Source organism: Limanda limanda, chromosome 12 (genome assembly GCF_963576545.1).
Source record: "Limanda limanda chromosome 12, fLimLim1.1, whole genome shotgun sequence".
NCBI lineage: Eukaryota > Metazoa > Chordata > Actinopteri > Pleuronectiformes > Pleuronectidae > Limanda > Limanda limanda.
This window is the reverse complement of record NC_083647.1, coordinates 17,333,266-17,351,215: the sequence shown is the minus strand read 5'-3', so window position 1 is coordinate 17,351,215 and position 17,950 is coordinate 17,333,266. Positions and strand designations below refer to the sequence as shown.

Below are 17,950 nucleotides of genomic sequence, written 5' to 3'. Positions count from 1 at the left end.
CTTTCAGTTGAAAGTGTTGCTGTGACTTCCCAGTGCAGTGAGAAATATATAACAAACAGTATTATCATATAAAACAGCTTTGGAACTTTTCCTGTCAAAAACGCATCTACTAATATGGAAATATCCTTTAAAATTGTATCGCAGGCAATAAAACCAAATGAAACATCTAAACAAGTCCATCAAGATAAATGTAGCTTACACGCTCGATCGTGTAATTTGTCGTTATTTCAGAGGAAACGTATTGCAGTAGATTTTCACTTGCTCAATTTTGTGTCCAACGTGGTGGAGCTGTCACTGACGGATGCCTGGAGAGCAGAGGAGAAGGATGTGTACGAATAATTAACAGTCGTTGTTGTGTTTTACATATTCACAAGTAAACTCAGTCGTTGTACGCTTACCCTTGTTTTCAGATGGTTTAGCAGTGCTGCACGGGTCTGTCAAAATGGGATTAAAACATATTTATTGACAAGACCTGTTTGTTGTGGATGACATTTATTTTGACAAATTTGATAATTTTCCAAAAGTTCTTATGACAATGGGGTGTACTTGTGGATAAAAGCCTGTAATTTAAAGTGGCGGCAATTTTTTTATATTTCTCCCCAAGTATTCGGAAAAAGTGTCCCATAATGACCATTTTAAGCACAGACAGGGAAACAATTCAATATATGCTCACTAATCTCAAATTGCATATGAAAGCAATTTAAAACTGTCTTACCAGATTGTCCCCCAGGTATGTGGTTAACAAAATAAACAAACCCTGTAAATGAAATGACATAGGTTACTGAACAAGAAATAGTGACTGGTACTCGTTAAGATGTCCAGTTAAGGATTAAATTAAGTATACCTGAAATGAGTTCAGCAGGATAAAGGCATAGTTGACCAAAGGAGCTGCGATCCCAGATGAGAGGTCGAGAATAGTTACACCAAATCCAAAGATCCAAGTGACACCGAAGATCGGTGTCAGAAGAATAACGGTCCTCATGACCGATTTGGCAGCAGATCTGTCATCAGAGGTTCCTGCATTCGTAGGGTGATCCAAAAGCTTAATGATTACCACCACCATGGACAACACGTTGACGATAACAATTATACCGACTGGTATCATAAATGTGTGGATGGACCCACTAAAAAGTCCACTATAAACCAGCCAACAGGTTTCTTTGGAGAAGTACACGCCCTCAGCACCAGCCCTGTTAGTAAGGAATGTGATCAAAACGATAAGTAGCGGACATGCGTAGCCCAGGATTATGTAGAACCTCAGGTAAACCTTCTTGCTCATCTTGTGGAACAGGAAAACTGCTTGATGAAGAAGCGTGCTGCTCAGACAAAACATCCAAAAGAACATGGACAAGTAACAGAAATGCTTCAACATCACCAAGGCCTTACACCAGACCTCGGAAATTGTATCTGGCTTGAAAGATGCTAAAAAGCAGCCATCTGCGACTAGCAAACACAGAGAAATGTTTACCTGGGCAACGTGCCGTAGATATCGAGTATTGCTTTTAACTACATCCCTCCAGACGATCACTTCTATTACAAGAGAAATAACTAAAGACATGACTGATATAGACAGACCAATGAGGGTTATCTCACTCATCCATGGGAGAACTATTGGATACCGAGCCATTAAAATGGCAAATGAGGACAAATGGTTGCAAACACAGTGTCCATCAGCTTGAGGACCCATCCATTCACATCCACGCGATGACCATTGTCTTTTGTCGTAGTCCCATGAGACACACTTTATTCGTACGTTGCGAGCCCTTGGACGGAGCAACGGGAATTTCATTTGAATCACTGAACCCGAGTGATCCTTTTGAGTGGTTGTCGTCACAACAATGCTGTTGACCTCGTACTCCTCATCTCTCTGGGGCAAATAGTTCTCCAGTTGTTTAAATCCAGCTGTTGCCACGCTGCCATTGTCTGAACTATCAAAATCGACAGTGACACCGAAGGCGGTGTTGGTACATCCAGACCCCGGCTTTTTATCACACGTGGCCATCTCTATATTTTTTTGGATGTTGTTAGCCGTTATGTTTGCCATCTTAATTAATTTCTCAACAGAACGTATATATGTCTCTGCCAATGTCAAATTTTGATCATCTTTTTTTACGGTCCATGTTTTCTCAAGAGACTTCTCCATCAAGTTGCTGGATGATTCCAGAAAGCCCTGAAAAGAGAGACTCTTGTCAGTACTAGTCTGCACAAAGTTAGAAAATGCCTGTCGCCTATTAATTGGGAACAAGAATAAGTTGACATAGGTTTTGATATTTGTATTAAAATAATAATATTAGAAGCTCTCCTTAAGATGTCGATCCTGGTTAATGAGACGATACCAAAGTTTCATTGAAACATTAGTTTAATACACTGACTTCATGCTGTGCCGCGGGCATAAACATAGCTGTGGTTGGTGAGCTTTCTATGATGATCTGTTATCTAACAGGTCATTTCAACTGGTCATTATATTATCATCATTGTCAATTGGGCCACAGTAGCAAAAACCTGAAAAATAACTAAATACGCCGCTTTCCCCCATAATTTTACATTTAAACGTTTAATTTGCAATAACAATAACTTCATGCAGACATTGTGCAATGCAAGTGAACTGTAAATCATGAAGCTGCACTGACATACAGAACATGTCTAGTTTCCTGTGAATACTTTGTGGGATGTGAGGGCAATTTGAACCCAGTACAGGAATTCATGTTGAAGTTTAGATCTTAAAAAAATACAGGTAATTCCCTTTCCTCCCCATATCAGTTCCAACCCATTGACAAGGTTTATTAAAAAGATTACCAGAGATTCGTCTGAGATACTTACAGACACTCCTGATCCATTCAGCGTGAGCCCTTGCTTGTCACTCAAGACATTGAGTACGTCCACCGTTGCCTTCACGTTGGACACGGTGTTGATAGCCATTGAGTTATTAGTGACATTACGCAGGCGGTTAAATACGTCTTCAGCATTTTCATTTAATGAGCCAAGTCCGATGTCAACATCCTGGAACAACAATGATATTTTGTATTAGTGATAATGAATTCATGTCAAGAAGGAAATCGACAAAAGCCACCAAGGAGTTATAATCTCCATAAAAGTGTGAAAACGTAACAATCCCTTCTGTAAAAATAAAATGTGTGATGTGATGTGTGTTTAATGCCGATAGAAGGTGATCGCTTTTGAAAACCAGAATATGCATTTTTAAAATTAAAAAAATGTAGCTTACACGTGCAAAGTGCAGCAAACTCGACACATCGTTGTTTACACAATTCTCTTCCTCCGGTTCCCATGTAGACCTGGAATGATTAGTTAATTAGCTGATTAGTCAATCAAAAGAAAATATTCCATCAGCAAATATCATTATTGATTAATCATTCAAGTTATTCATTTTTCTAAACAATAATGCCCACATTTAATTGCCCAGCTTGAGCTGTAGACAAAGAAGCAGTTATGTTGGGGATTTTCACTTATTTTTGTATAACAAACATCTGAAAAACAAATGGAAGATCATTTATTGATTTAAAAAAAAAAAATGATTAATGATTAGTTGCAGGCCTACTTAATGCTGCATCTCCTTTGTCTTAGTCCGTCTGCGTTCTGGCACTGTAGCTTTGCAGTGAAGCCAGCTTTGGTCTCTCCCCAGTCACCCTCTGGTGCACAGAACTCTTCTCCATCTGTTTAAAAAAAAATATGCTGTGGCTTGATTTATCATTCATTACATACGATAACTGAATAAATAACTTGATAAAATACTTTATGCTAGAGGGGGGCAGTAAATTAAGATATTCGCTAAGTTCGCTTAACATGCTGTATCTTGAACTTCATTGCGGCACTATATGAAATACACACAGAGATATAATATGGCAAAAAGAGACCTTGATGTCAGAGAAACCTTATTACCGTATATGATATTGAAAACAAATGACTCGCTTTTCGACTGATTGAGTCTGTTTTTAAATGTGCACTTTACTGTCGGTTTCGGGTCATTTGGGTTGCAGGTGACCGCTGCCTCAGCTGGATAAACAGCTTCTTCAGAGGAGTCTGCAGAGATCACATAGTTATCGCTTATCATTTCATCATAAGCTTGCATAAGAATCAATGGACAAGGAAGATGAGCACAAGAAAATGTACTTACCCTCGGCTTGTAATTGAGTAATTTTCCCAGGCATTTTTTGACTTTCCCATTTCACGGTGTAAGCTTCATTGTCCTTCCTTATCAAACATTTGGATGTTATTTTCAGTACATCGTCTTTGGTGTGACAGCGTGGAAATTCTGGGACTGCGGTGATGAAAATGTTTGGCAGGAGAGCTACGTCCATTACGGCACTGGCACTGTGAGTTATGACTAATGAGTCTTTCTTTTGAGGGAATAAACATGAGTACTCTCCTGAGAAAAAAAACAAAAAACAGACAGGGATGACAGTTAAACTGTTGTGACTATTCTGATTTAGATAGTCACAAAAATAGACAAAGTGAGTCCCTATTCTACAAGATACAAGTAATTTAACAAGAAAAAAACTAATTCTTGAATTTTATTTCTATAAATCAAACTTTTATCCCAAGGTCGTACAATATTGTAAAGAAAACCAACAGTTTGAACAACAATGAGGAAACTAGCTGTAAAAGCAGTGCTAAAGTTGTTTTTTTGCTTTGTTTTGGTCTCCACCAACTCCTGGGTTAAATATTATTGCTAAGTGCTCGACTTTAATCTTGATTGTATTATAGAAACTAGATAATTAACACAAATCCTTGAAACAGACTAATTTAACCTGCAAAGGATTAAAGCTGTCAGAGAGATTTAATGAACCCCCAAAACTCAGTGAAGTACAGTATTCAAAATTGGGCCCAAGTACAGTACTAGATGTACTTTGTTACCTTCCACCACCGATGACTATTTATTTATTTAAAATAAATATGTTGAATACTGAGACTGAAACAAACATACCTTCCCAGGAGGCTGATATCCTTTTGAGAGTGAGTGTGGACTTGCGTGTTGAGAGCGTAATGTCTGCCTCTGTGCCATTAGTTATGGAATATACTTTTTCATTGTCTTTCTTCTGGCGCCACACTGCCGTGATGTTCAGATCCGCATTTGATGTGCATACGAGGTGTTGCTGGGAGTCGTAATTCACAGGGTTGTCTGGCATCGTTAAACTCACAACACCTGTGAGAAATAAGAATCTGTAACAAACCTGAGGCAAGACTTGACTGGAATATTGTTAGCGCTCCTCTAAGGGTAGAAACATGACATCATGTCCTCTGGACAGTTTTGGGTCACTTTCTGTAAATGAAATATACCTTCTAAAAATACTACTGTAAAAAACATGGCAGCCTCCATAGAGAGGACCCGCTCCAGATGTAAATATAAAGTGTTTAAATATAAAGGGTCCATTCTAGCATACAGAAACAATTCAAACAATTTAGTTGAAACACACTATTGAAAACTAGGAGTATTTTATATAAAATTTCTGCTAATAGATTCTTTTCACCTAAATCTTACACTGGACCTTCAAAGACTTTTCTTCTTAATTGACTCAACAATGTAAAGCCTAACTCCGAAAAAATATTTTTTTGTCTATTGAACCGCTATGTATATAAATATATATCTACTATCTGCAATATATTATTGTGTGTCATATGTATATTTTATAAAAAAATGTATGATTAACAAAAAGTCAAGGAATCAATAAAGTTATTCCAGAGTTTTCCTGTAAGAAACTTTTAAGTTTGTACCATATTTTGAACCAAGTATATGTACATTTATGTCATTATTCATTTTCTGTTCTTAATTAGATTAAAATGAGTTTGTAAAAGAGTCTAAATGTTATTTATGTTTGATTTAATACTCGATTTAAAGAGGAAAAGTAGGATTTTAAAATAGTGCTCTGTGATAAGCCCATGAGGTTTAATTACCTGTAGTTTCCAGATTGAGTGAGCTGTTGGTCAGAGCTTTGATTAGGTTTTCTGATTTCTGGATCAGGTCGTTTGGACTCACACTTTTACTGATTGTAATTTCAAAATCTGCGACAATGCTTCCAAAACTTCAGTGAAGAAAAACAAAAAGGGATATTTCAGTCACATATTGAAACAGATCCTATTGAACAACACTTTATTTTATTCGTAATCAAAAAGAAATACCTGTATTTGATAATATTTAAAAAGTCAAATCCCTTCAAAGTGCTGTAGACTTTTTTCATCTGTAAAAAAAACATTTATTAATAATAATAATAAATTTAATTCCTAAATTAATGACATTACTCCTCATCATTACATGGAATTGATACTTAAATACTTGTATTTACCTCGCGTAACAATTCAGTATTACAAACACGATATTCCGGTGAGTTTTCATCTTTCAGACAATCATGAAAATTTGATCCCAGTATTCGAATGGATCCTGTGAGTCTAACTGTGAAGAACAGAAGATGTCAAACTTTGGGATACTTGATACAGTAAATAAACACACAGATACACAAAGACACACACAGAGGTTAAAAAAAGGCTAAATACCTGTGTCGTTTGAAACACATACGTGAGACTTTACGGGGAAAGTGCACGTGTTGCCGGCACAACCAGTGGAATTAGACTGACGCACATTATCCGTCCATCTGTGGTCCGCCTCGCAGTGACACTCTCTTTTACCCGCCACATCCTTACAGGCTTATTAGAGAAAAAAAGCACGACAGTTTTACTATGGGATCTTTTTTTTAATTAAATCAATGGAAATATGCAGTATTTGAATATCAGAAAATGGTTTACTTGTTGTGGGTTGAAAATCGTCAACTTTCCAGTTGGAATTACTCAGGTTACCTGGCAGCCGATGGATTAGTTGTCTGATGTAATTGTTATCGATTCTCACTTTGACATAATACATTTGTGTTGAGTTGGCTGAAACGTGCAGAACACACAGACATCAAGAAAAAGACCTTTCAAGAAATTTAGGCAAAAAAAAAAACGATTAACTGATTGTGAAACTCATATAAATGATTTTACCTTCTCCAGTTGCCTGTGAAGGTGAAATAAGAACATTAATGTTAATGTCATTTTATGTTGCAGTTGAAATTTAGGAAGAATCCTGTGTTACTGACCAACCTGAGAAATGTTTAGCCCCAGGATATAGAGAAATATAAAGCCCCACATCTTGTTCATGTTCCTGCAAATAATAAATAACCGAAATCAAATCATTTGAAATGGCCTCTGGTGAACAAGATGACTGATGAGAGACACTCCATGACCACTTTATTAGGTATATACATCCAAATCCATTAATTCTACTTATATGAAGTTGATAATGTTCAGTTTAGTAGTTAATAGTCTTGAACCTTTTGTCCTCACCATTTACCTACATGAAGGATGAAGAACATTAAAAACACAATCTAAGCACAAACAAATATATCAAGCACATGAAATAGTCCTTGTTTTAATTAGTCTCCCTATTTAGCATTAAAAGGCAGTATACAAAACATGTATAACACAGTAGTGGAGGTTTATAAGGTAGCAGAACAACAAGACAATTGTGAATACTTGCCTGTTTTCCTTGGGTTGTATTACTGAACCATCACAGCAGCATCTCAGGATGAAGAATCTGAGCTGATGCTGCCGCAGCCGCTCTCAGGGAAGTACAGAACACAAGACCACAGTCACTTTACATGAGCACAGTTAAAAACTGAAACTATAAACTGTTACTGCCTCTGGTCATGCAAAATAGGGATGTTATTCAGGACTCATTTGACTTTCAAAAAATGAGACAGACACATGGTGTTTGCGATGTGAAGATGGCTTATCAGCTATATTAGCCAGTGTTTCTTTTCATAAACTCATGAAACTAAAAGGCTGCAGAAATCAAGTTGAAGGTTTATTTCCAGCACATTTGCTGTACATTGTATGGCGCCTTCATTATTGTTTGTGTTACAATAAAAGGTATTTTGCACCTTCAAAGTACTATGCCTGTTGTATTGATAAAATCGGAAAAAGTTTGTTTTAGTCTATTTGAAATCCAGTTCGTAACAGTAAAAAATGGGAAGAGTTCAAAGGGAGGTGAGTGCTTATGCAAGGCACCACTGATGCAAATTTACTGCTGGTATTCGTCACAACACAACCTTTATTACAAAATATTTGAATATTTAAATGATGGAAGGACCATGTAATAAATAAACATGAACTCCTGAAGTATCTATTTATTTGATATAATAGACTTTATGTTTGTGCGTTTGTTGAAGAGTTCATTATGACTTATTTAGGAACATATAACTCGACTCAGGTCATTACATATGCAAGTGAGCCATGACAGTAAAAAAGCTTTTCTCACAAAAAGAGCAAAAACCATGAAAATATTAAATACAAAATCTTTATTCTTTCTCAGAAACGTTTTTTTTAATAACATTCATGAAGCTGCAGTAGTGCTGAACAACAGTCAAGTATGTGCAGTAGAAAATCCAGCTATAAAACATTTCTGTTGATATAAAGTTCACTGGATGTTTATTCTCAGACAGCAGCATATTTACATGTTTGGACCCAACAGCTTGTGAAACAGTGATCGTTCACCTGAGGATCCACAGATACGGTATGAAAATCAAACATGTGATTATGAGTCAACCTCTGAGGCTCAGCTGCACGATCGTACGTCTTTTATGAAACCCATGAAGAGGCCAGTCGATTTTTCAAATACAACTTCCGACTAAACATTGTTTAGCTTTCAGCGCGCAGAAGCATTAGCACAGTGCAAATCTCAATCTCTAACCATGAATTCAACAGTATACGATTGTGTTGTTTGGCCACGTGCTCTGTCCGAGGAGGTTTTCTAACCCGACACACGAGAGACTTCATCACACGGCTGTTTCATGCTCCACGTAAGGCGTTTGAGCATCCGGAAGAAAGCTCTCCATCTCTTCCTGAGGTGCTCCGTCCTCTTGTCGTGAGGCCGATCCGTTACTTTCTTTGGACTGCGGAGGCTGCGTTTGTTGTGACGAGAGCTGCAAGTATAAGGGACACATTAAATAATTGATTTACACTATTCACAGCCAGGACGTAAAACACTACAATTCTACAACGACAAATGATTTCACTTCACGTCAGCTTAGCCAGAAACAGTGTGCGCAGTTGTGTGTGTGTGTAGAGCTGATCTGACAAAGGTCAAAAGGCCAAAGTCAATAAAAATATCGGAATATGGTGCAAAAAAAAGAAATTTTCCGATAAATTTCTATTAACAATAAAGGAACAATCAAAATCTCATATTGATCAGGAATTGATTCAGTAGCCGACAGAACTACAGACACGACCTGAGGCTAATATAGATGGGAAAATGGGAATTGCTCATTCTGTCATTTTGTCTCACCGTCTGTCCCAGTGGAGTCACACAGCACAGCTTCTTTTTCAGGTGTTCAGGTAGAAAACACAGCAGTTTCCCCATCAAGGGAAAGACTGTGCCTGGTGTCACATCCTCCTCTTTCATAGGACCTGAAGAGAAAACATTTTAAAGTCAGACTTAAACGTTCTGAAGAGCAAGTGTAAATGTAAAAAACTTGCCTACCTGTGAGAAAGCTGATGACCAGGCCTATCACAATGACTGTGAAGCAGTTAAACGCACTGTACCACATGTAGGACAGTGAATAAAACCTCTTCAATCCAGAGGGTCGGCTGAGGAACGGAGAGAGATGATTAAGTTGGGATATGACCACAATAAACACACACTCACACAGTGTAATCTATACCTCAGATTGCTGCTGATTGCAGTCTGAATGACAGCAGTCAGGTTGTCTGACAGCAGGTCCCCTCTGCAGTTAGGCGGCAGCGGCCTCGTGCTGGGGCTACGAGTGAAGATGCTCCCGATGCCGACCCACAAAGCCACGGAGAGACCGGCGCCCAGACCTGCCAAGGCTCCCTGGAGATAACAGCAAAACCAATGATGATGTCAACAGTCTAGCCAGTGGCTTCCAACATCAGAGTTGTTTCTGTACGATCCCATCCAAACAAGATGCAGGGAAACACCATTTGGGAGCTCAACCTTACTCCACATGTTTGTGGAGCCTGCTGAGACGCTCCAGAAAATCTCATCTCTGGTTATCTCACCTTCTCAAATGCAGATAAAGGACAGCAGCGCAGTTAAGGCCACAGCTTTATTATAAGGTTTTAAAAACCAATTATTAGAGTATTTTGGTAATTATAAGATCTGATTATTTAGCAGTGATGATTTATGTCAAGATCATTTTGACCAAAGTAAGCAGAACATTAATAAAACAAGATGATACTGTATATTCCCTCAAGCCAGATCTCATTGGGATGTGGAACTTACAGTGGAGTTGGCCCAGGGGAAAAACATCCCGAGAGAGAACACACCCAGAATAGGACCCCCGACCATCCCGAAGATTTTTAAAGCCACCTGGAGTTCAAACGTCAAAACAATAAAAACACTTATAAGAATATTCAGTGCAAACTTAGTGAGAAGAGTTGTTTATTATTTGTTCGTACAACCTGTGAGCTTACCTGTAGAACTGAATCACCCATCAGGTGGGTGAGATAGGCCATTGCCAGACACAGCAGCCCATAGGACATAGCTTATTGAGGAGACAAGTAAAAACAATAGAGTAAAACTTTCATTTATCATTCAGCTATAAAGGCTTGTTTTTCTGTGCATGTAAAAGCTCTGCTAAGTTAAAGAAAAAGGCCAAAGTCTGTAGCAAAAGGGTTATTCTCTCCTCCAAAAGACTTTGAGGAAAATGTGTTGGCGTTCCCGGCCTTTGTTCCGTAAAGCAGCTACGTCCCTGAGTGACATGTGATGTACCCGCCCACCAGCTACCAGCTTCAGAGAGCTCACCTAAGGCTTTGGACAGCAGGATCGCTCTGGCCTCCGTCATGGCTGGAAAATGTGGTTTGATGAGGTCTTCCATCGTCACAGTGGCCAAAGAGTTGAAGGCCGAGGAGATTGTGCTGCAGGGGGAAACAAAAGATAAGACTTATTATTAGAGGACCTCTTCATCAAATCATCAAAGTATTTTAAATTTGTGTATTGGACACCGAGTTGGCAGATTATGAGGAACACCAAGCTAAAACTAATGTCTAATACATCAGTCCTGTAGTAAATTCTGAAGGTTCATGAAGGTTATAATGTTTAAATTATGGTGCAGGATATATTCTGTATTAGACTGCATTACTTTCAGTAAGTATCAAATAAAGATATTAAAATGTTTAAATAAGGTTAACAAAACATAGTGTAAACGATGACTTTTACTCAAGTGAAACCTCGTCAGGGATTTCTACAACTCCATCAAGAGTGAAATGAATCGTGAAATATTAAATTTGACCATTTAATAGCTGCCTGTGCAACTGGCATCTTTCCTGGTTTGGGTAAAAGGGAAACAACCAAACTTTGACGCTCTTATGTTGTTTTGAACAGGAGGCTCAGGGCGTCTGAGACCAATTGGGTTTAATCTTATGTTAAATCACAACTGCCCCAAAATAGAACTGAAAATAAAACTGTGTTGAGCGTCGTACCTGAGAGCTGCACTGAATAGACAAGCAACAAACAGTCCGGGCAGGCCAGGCAGACCCTGCAGCATGTCCATCACAAAGTATAACACCATCTGCGGGAAATACCCCATTACACAATTTCCTGGAAACTTCAGTTGGTTTTGCATGGATGTGAGTAACCACAGAAAAATACAATCCCTAGAAAATGCAAATGGTCTAACGGCTGTGGATTTGCTGTTAAGCCTATTATTTGCAAACAAACTATATCAAATATCATTTCCTCATTTCCCAGAAGATAAGCAAAAAAATAGATGGAAAACAACGATAAGTTGGTGGGAAAACTAAAACTCACCGCATCTGTGGAGTGGGAGGCCTGTTTGTCGGAGTGATCTTCACCACAGTAACATGCAAACATGACAAGGCCCATCACGCAGCTGAGAGCCAGAGCCAGCTGCAAGGAGGGAAACACCATGTAGCAGGACCTGCACAGAAGAAAGTGGATTTACAGGTATTTACTCCTGAATCAAAGTAGTGAATAAAGATTTCGACCAGATGATGGGGCAAGAGTGATCATTTTGAGTTATTGGAATTTACAGTCGCTGCTTAGGACATTGAATAATTGCAACTTCATTATAGTTTCTCAAATAGTCACAGATATATTTCCCTGTGAACCAAAAATATCATTGTGCTATAAGAAAAGTCAGGGGGTCACCACGGTCAGTGTAAGGGCACGGTGACACGCATGTGAATCTCATCGGCGTCCAAAACACAGGTGTTGTTGCCATCGGTAAAGGCTGTGACATCATCAGGAACACAGGAACATCTCTGTACTTATTTAGTAGCAACTATATAGATAAGGGTGACTCATGATGCAAAGGAACAATAAATGTCATGTAGATAACTGGAAACTTTACATAATCTACCCGTTCTACCTGATAACTGTTCAAACAAAAGCCAACAGAGTTTTTGACTTTTGACTTTCTTTTTCAGTGTGTTGGTTTTAATGTATGATTTGCTTTAATATCAAAATCTGTATTCTAAATCTACAGAAACGTTGAAAGGCTACAGTCCGGGTACCTGACAGCCTCCTTCTCTGTGCGCGAGCTGAGATATCTCTGCACCTGAGTCTGGTTCACTCCGTACAGGGACAGCATGAGGAAGATCCCGCCGACCCCCAGAGTCCAGAACGTGTGTCTCTCTGTAGGATCGGGGTTCAGACTGAAAACAAGAGGGACAACACAACACAAAGACACAACTTTAACAATTCAGAAGAAAGCTTTAAATCAAATGGAATACACAGATACACCCCTCTCTCTCCAAGCCGAACCCAAGGTCAGGTTATAGATAAAGAACCAACCAACAGTACATAGTTGTGTCTACGTTGACGGACTTTCACATCTAGCTCAGATGCCCCAGACAGAGAGGCACCACTTCGTGAGTTCTCCTTTCCCCAGCTTCCAGAGAACTTTCATAACAAAGGATAATGTAGTTTTTGCTGCGCCACTCAGTGGAGGACTAAAGGTTTAGTGGCGAAACATCCATGAACTGATTGATGATGACTTACTCGAGACCAGAGATGCGGTTTCCCTCCCAGACTTTCCTCCAAACTTCCGACACTCCTCCAGACTTCTGCACCCCGACCACGATGACAGCCAGCTGCCCCGCGAACATCACAAGCGTCTGAAAGACGTCTGTCCAGATGACAGCCTTCAAACCACCCTGTCAGGAACACAGAGGACACATGACTCTGATACATGCAAACATTAAAACACTAAATACTGTATTTACACTTTATATTAATACATAACATCTTTTAACTGTAGACTTTTCTCTACAAATGATTCATAACCCAGTTTTGTAGGGTCACTACCTTTTTGTGATGAGAAGTATTGTATTTTGACAATATTAAATGAAATTTTATGTGATTTTGAATGGTGACTTATTTGTTTGTGTGATAAAGTTTGTCCTAAGCTGTCAACAATCACAACATTGTACACAAATTCAACAGAAGAGCGAATTAATCTTAGTGAACGAGTCCTGAATGAGCACTGATGATGATGACAGAAAATAAATCGAGAACATTGAAAAGTCAGAACATCTGGCTTTGTGATAATAACTCACCATGGTTGTGTACAACGTGCACACGAGCCCAGTGGCCAGCACTGTTCCCCACAATTCAAACCCAGTAACTGAGAGAAAACACAGACACAGTCGCACATGAAATCTCTTCCGTTCAGATTTCATGAGTCAGAGAAAATGTATTTTTCTTACCTGCATTTAGTGCAAAGGCAGGAGTATACACACAGACTCCCATATAGATAACCTGCAGCAAAGCAAATCAAATGTAAGTTATAGATCGAATTTACAAAGGTATAATATTGAAGATTCTGAAACCAATAAATAGATGCATCAATCCACCCGATTACTTCAGAGCGATAACAATATGTTAAACAAAAATATGCTTATTTGCTTTGCTCTGTCTTAAGGTAACTGCTCCTGCTGCACACAGTTAAACAACAACATGTCATTTTTACCCTTGTATAGTTTCTTTATAGCTGCAACAAACAAGTTATAACAACAAGTTCCTTTTACCTCAGACATGACTGATTCAGTTTCTTTATCAATGTTATAATTCGGTGTTTTTGCCATCTGTTATATTTATTAAAAGCTTGTTGCCAACAAATACACTGAACTGAGGTACTGGTACTGAACTCACCATTTGACAGATGAAGGTCAAAGTTCCACAGATACGCACTGCTTTACTGAAGCGCATTTCTAGATACTGTGGGAACAAAATGTCAGTCATTCAGAAAAAAACTAATCTGGAAAAAAACAATACAACAGGAAAAATTCAAGTTTAAACCTCGTAAGTGCTGAAGAGCCGCAGTCTGTAGAACACTGGAATGTAAACTTGAGCTGGAATGAGAAGACCCAGAAAGTAGGCACAGCCGATGAACCAGTACTGAGTCCCGTGGGTGTAGATCTCCGCCGGCACGCCGATTATCGCCACGGCGGACTGGAACGAGGCGATGAGCGACAGGGAAACAGGAAGACAGTGCATGTTCCTGTCTGCCATCAGGAACTCCTGTGTGGTGCGCTGACGGCCACCGGACAGAGCGTAGTACAGGCCGATGCCCATGGAGGCGGCGAGCAAGACGGCAAACACCACATAGTCCACCACCGTGAAGTACTTGTGGTCTGAGGGGTCCATTGTGATCGTCTCCTGGCTGCAGCTGGAGAAGCTTTCTTCCTCCCGCAGTCACGAGTCAGACGGATAAGAAGCGTCTTCGTCCACACCCATCAGGAGGGTCCAGCCCTGGAGAAAGACACAACCCTGATTCAACTGATCGGACCAATAGAAAATTATTGCTATTTGCAGCCTGAATCCTTTGCGAGAGAATAGCAGCAGATGGAAATTTATTTTACGAATCATAGAAGTGTTTAAAATCAACATAACATATTTGAATGGATGCTGGAACTGTTGAATTTTATCATTTTGATTGGAAGATTCTTCAAAACAATAAACTGATGAATATAACTTCTGAATAATTTTTTGTTGATTCTCGATTGAATCAACTGACACCTGCTGCTTTAGTTGGCTAAAGAATCAGGCCCTCACACGCTGGATTCCCCCGAGCTGTTTTTTTCACATTTTTTCATTCCCAGACGGAAGATTTCTTCACCGTCAACTAAACTGACCTGTTTGTGTTACACGAGACAACCTTCTGTCTGTGAAATGGGAGAAATCAAGGTCAAACAACCATGTGTCAACAGCCGCCCCCCTACTCTACTGAGCGTTGCTTTGGAAATGTTGAAGGTTGAAGGTCAAGTATCCAGTTACTCCTGCTGTGGTCGTGTGTACGGAACCCAAAAGACAAACAGCAGGATCTTTGTGCATTTTACAGGTCAACAAGCGTTGTGGACAAATGTTTTTAAGTTTGTTTCCCCCCAGATTACGTAGTAATACTCATTTGGTTTTTTTTGCATTTGTAAAATCACACTTATGAAACATAATGGGTCAAATAAGGCAAATAGTAAGCTGGCTAAAAAAACTATGTATTAAGGGGCTGTGGTATTAGATTGATTGGATGATGATGTTGTGTTAGCTTTACCTAGTTGCACCTAATAACCTGAGATATCAGCTATTAAACACTAGATTTATTATCGGGGACAAAAACTAAAGTGAGGAAAAAGTGTGAACAGATTTTATTAGAGCCGGCCTGATATAGATAAATAAAACAAGAGGGTGGTACACAAATATTAACTTGTTTACTCAAGAAATTGTTTTGAGACACTTTTCAAACCACAATGTCAAAGATGAGCATTTTCTAGCTTCTTACATTTATGTGATGTTTGTAATTTTGTATCATAGAAAAATACGAAAGAGATGACTACCATCTGTGGGAAATGATGATTGCTAAGATTGCACAACAATTCCAATGTCATAGAAAAAACAAGGAAATAAAGAAAATAATTAGGAGAATGTCCCATAATGGCAACAATTAAGACAGCTAATGATTATATCATAATAAATCTCGGTTTCTCAATTAACGGTTATCAAGCATCAGTGACAGCCACAAAGTTTTGATTTTGTCTGATCACCAAAATATGTCCCAGAGAAATTGAATTTACCACAATATAAAAGAGAGAAACAGAGAAAATCCAGACATTTGAGAAGCCAAAGAATGATTGATTAATAAATGACTTATCAAATTCGTTGCTTATTGACTGATGTGTCAATACACTGATCAACCCAGATATAAACAAACCACTAATAACAGTAAGGTCACAATAAACTGTAATAGCAATGAATAACACATGAATAGTAACAGCTGCAATACTGCAACTGAACAAGTAGACAATAAAACGTAATCAACATAACATCATGTTCAGTGTTGGGAAGGATACTTTCAAAATGTATTTCGTTACAGAATACAGAATACATGCCCAAAAATGTAATCTGTAACGTATTCCATTACATTAACTAATCTGAGTAACGTATTCTGAATACTTGGAATACTTCCGGTTTGTATTGCATTTTTTTAAGTGTATGATTGCGGCGTTGTTATAGTCAGTGGAGCAGCAGCAGTTTAAACTCTCTCTCCGCCGATGCGGCGGGGCAGCTGGATGTCCGGCTCCCATCCTCTCCCATCTCTGTGCCGGTCCCAACGGAGGCTGAAGTGCAGCGCCACAGCAAGGCTGCCTCGCGTCGTGCAGCGATCGTTTCGGCGTCGAGTCTATTTTTGTTTGCGCTTGACGCGACCGTATCGCTCCAGGAAACACACTGAAAAATGATTTTAAACGATATTGATGACATATTTTATATGATATAAATGATAAAGTATGGATCCCATAGTTTAAATTCCCCTTCTGTTGTCCTGGAGTTTTAATTTTACCAATATTACCAATCACATTATTACATGCCCCCCTCTGCCCCTCCATACAGACACACAAGCAGTCATAAAGATAAAAAGAGAGGGGGGGGCCTCCCCATTGGCTTGAGTGGAGAATACGTAATTTACCCTCGACACCCGACATTGAACGGAGCAAACAGCGGAGAAGTTCTTGAAGATGGATGACATTAAATTGGGACGCTGTTGCAGTTAATGTTGGAGCAACAAGTGACCATATGCTTTTATACTACTGGGTCAACGGGTGATATTATTAGCGCTGCCCGGCGCTTCAGCGTCCGGTGTGAACCCGGCGTGCCTCGCTGGTCTCCTGCTGAGCCATGACAGCGGAGCTCTGGGAGCGCAGGTCGGTCTTCTCTCACCAGGCGCTGGAAGGGCAGCTTGCGGATCAGCAGCTCCGTAGATTTCTGGTAGCGACCGAACTCTCTCAGAGCCTCGGTCCCGGGCCTGTAACGGTCCCGAGCCGGTCGCGGTGAGGCTTCTTCACGCCGCCGGGGGCCGGGCGCTCTTACTGCAGCCCTGGTCTCCAGCTGCTTCCTGGGGGCTTTGCCTCCGGTGGATTTACGAGAGAGTGAATAAACTCGTGAAACAGAGAAGTACCGTCATGTAATCCACTGATTTCAACAATGTAACTGTATTCTGAATACCATCTATTTAATTTGTAACTGTAACGGAATACAGTTACTCATAATTTGTATTCTAAATACGTAACGCCGTTACATGTATTCCGTTACTCCCCAACACTGATCATGTTGGCTAAAGGAGTTTGGTGAGTTTTAACGGGACAGACTCACCTTTACATGTCAGCACCGCTGTGACCAGACTGGGGCACCATGCTGCTTACTGGGGTGTGTTCAAGAGAAGCAACGTTATTTCACAACTACTCGACTGAACATTTCCAACAGTAAAAGCGGGATCAGGAAATAAAACACTAACTGAACTTTGTACTTAAAGAGCTCTTAAGTGTTCTGGGTCGTAAGTTGTGTTCGTGAAGTCTGAAATAAACCCACCGCCTCATCGCAGCTCACGATTCCACGTGATCAGGCTGTTTTGAATCTACTTCCGGGACGAGGTTA

At 39.6% G+C, this 17,950-nt stretch overlaps 2 protein-coding genes across 2 annotated transcripts; both read right to left on the bottom strand.

Moving 5' to 3' along the window:
* Positions 1-254: 254 nt before the first annotated feature.
* On the bottom strand, positions 255-6,348 carry adgrf3a (adhesion G protein-coupled receptor F3a). The gene is made up of 13 exons (XM_061082153.1): positions 6,300-6,348; positions 6,136-6,194; positions 5,911-6,038; positions 4,943-5,161; positions 4,133-4,384; positions 3,898-4,038; positions 3,557-3,671; positions 3,224-3,293; positions 2,821-3,000; positions 845-2,170; positions 716-757; positions 393-434; positions 255-305 (listed from the first exon to the last, which is right to left on the bottom strand). The coding sequence occupies exons 2-13, from the start codon at positions 6,192-6,194 to the stop codon at positions 255-257; spliced, it is 2,625 nt and encodes an 874-aa protein (XP_060938136.1). The 5' UTR covers positions 6,300-6,348.
* A 1,982-nt stretch (positions 6,349-8,330) lies between these two features.
* slc5a6b (solute carrier family 5 member 6) lies at positions 8,331-17,913 on the bottom strand. Its single transcript, XM_061082505.1, has 17 exons — positions 17,885-17,913; positions 17,669-17,717; positions 14,327-14,779; positions 14,180-14,245; positions 13,735-13,786; positions 13,585-13,652; positions 13,028-13,182; positions 12,541-12,681; positions 11,816-11,945; positions 11,488-11,576; positions 10,811-10,923; positions 10,480-10,550; positions 10,289-10,375; positions 9,708-9,877; positions 9,527-9,633; positions 9,332-9,453; positions 8,331-8,969 (listed from the first exon to the last, which is right to left on the bottom strand). Exons 3-17 carry the CDS (start codon positions 14,672-14,674, stop codon positions 8,823-8,825), a joined length of 1,866 nt encoding a protein of 621 aa, XP_060938488.1. The 5' UTR covers positions 14,675-14,779; positions 17,669-17,717; positions 17,885-17,913; the 3' UTR covers positions 8,331-8,822.
* Between the last annotated feature and the right edge of the window lie 37 nt (positions 17,914-17,950).

Coding starts and splice junctions, on each gene's coding strand:
- adgrf3a (XM_061082153.1), bottom strand. CDS start 6,194: ATGAAAAAAGTCTACAGCACTTTGAAGGGATTTGACTTTTTAAATATT. Junction 5,162..5,910: donor ACTCAATCTGGAAACTACAG/GTAATTAAACCT, acceptor TATTTCTCACAG/GTGTTGTGAGTTTAACGATG. Junction 306..392: donor ATCTGAAAACAAGGGTAAGC/GTACAACGACTG, acceptor TCTGCTCTCCAG/GCATCCGTCAGTGACAGCTC.
- slc5a6b (XM_061082505.1), bottom strand. CDS start 14,674: ATGGACCCCTCAGACCACAAGTACTTCACGGTGGTGGACTATGTGGTG. Junction 11,946..12,540: donor ACAGAGAAGGAGGCTGTCAG/GTACCCGGACTG, acceptor TCTTCTGTGCAG/GTCCTGCTACATGGTGTTTC. Junction 8,970..9,331: donor TGACTCCACTGGGACAGACG/GTGAGACAAAAT, acceptor TTATACTTGCAG/CTCTCGTCACAACAAACGCA.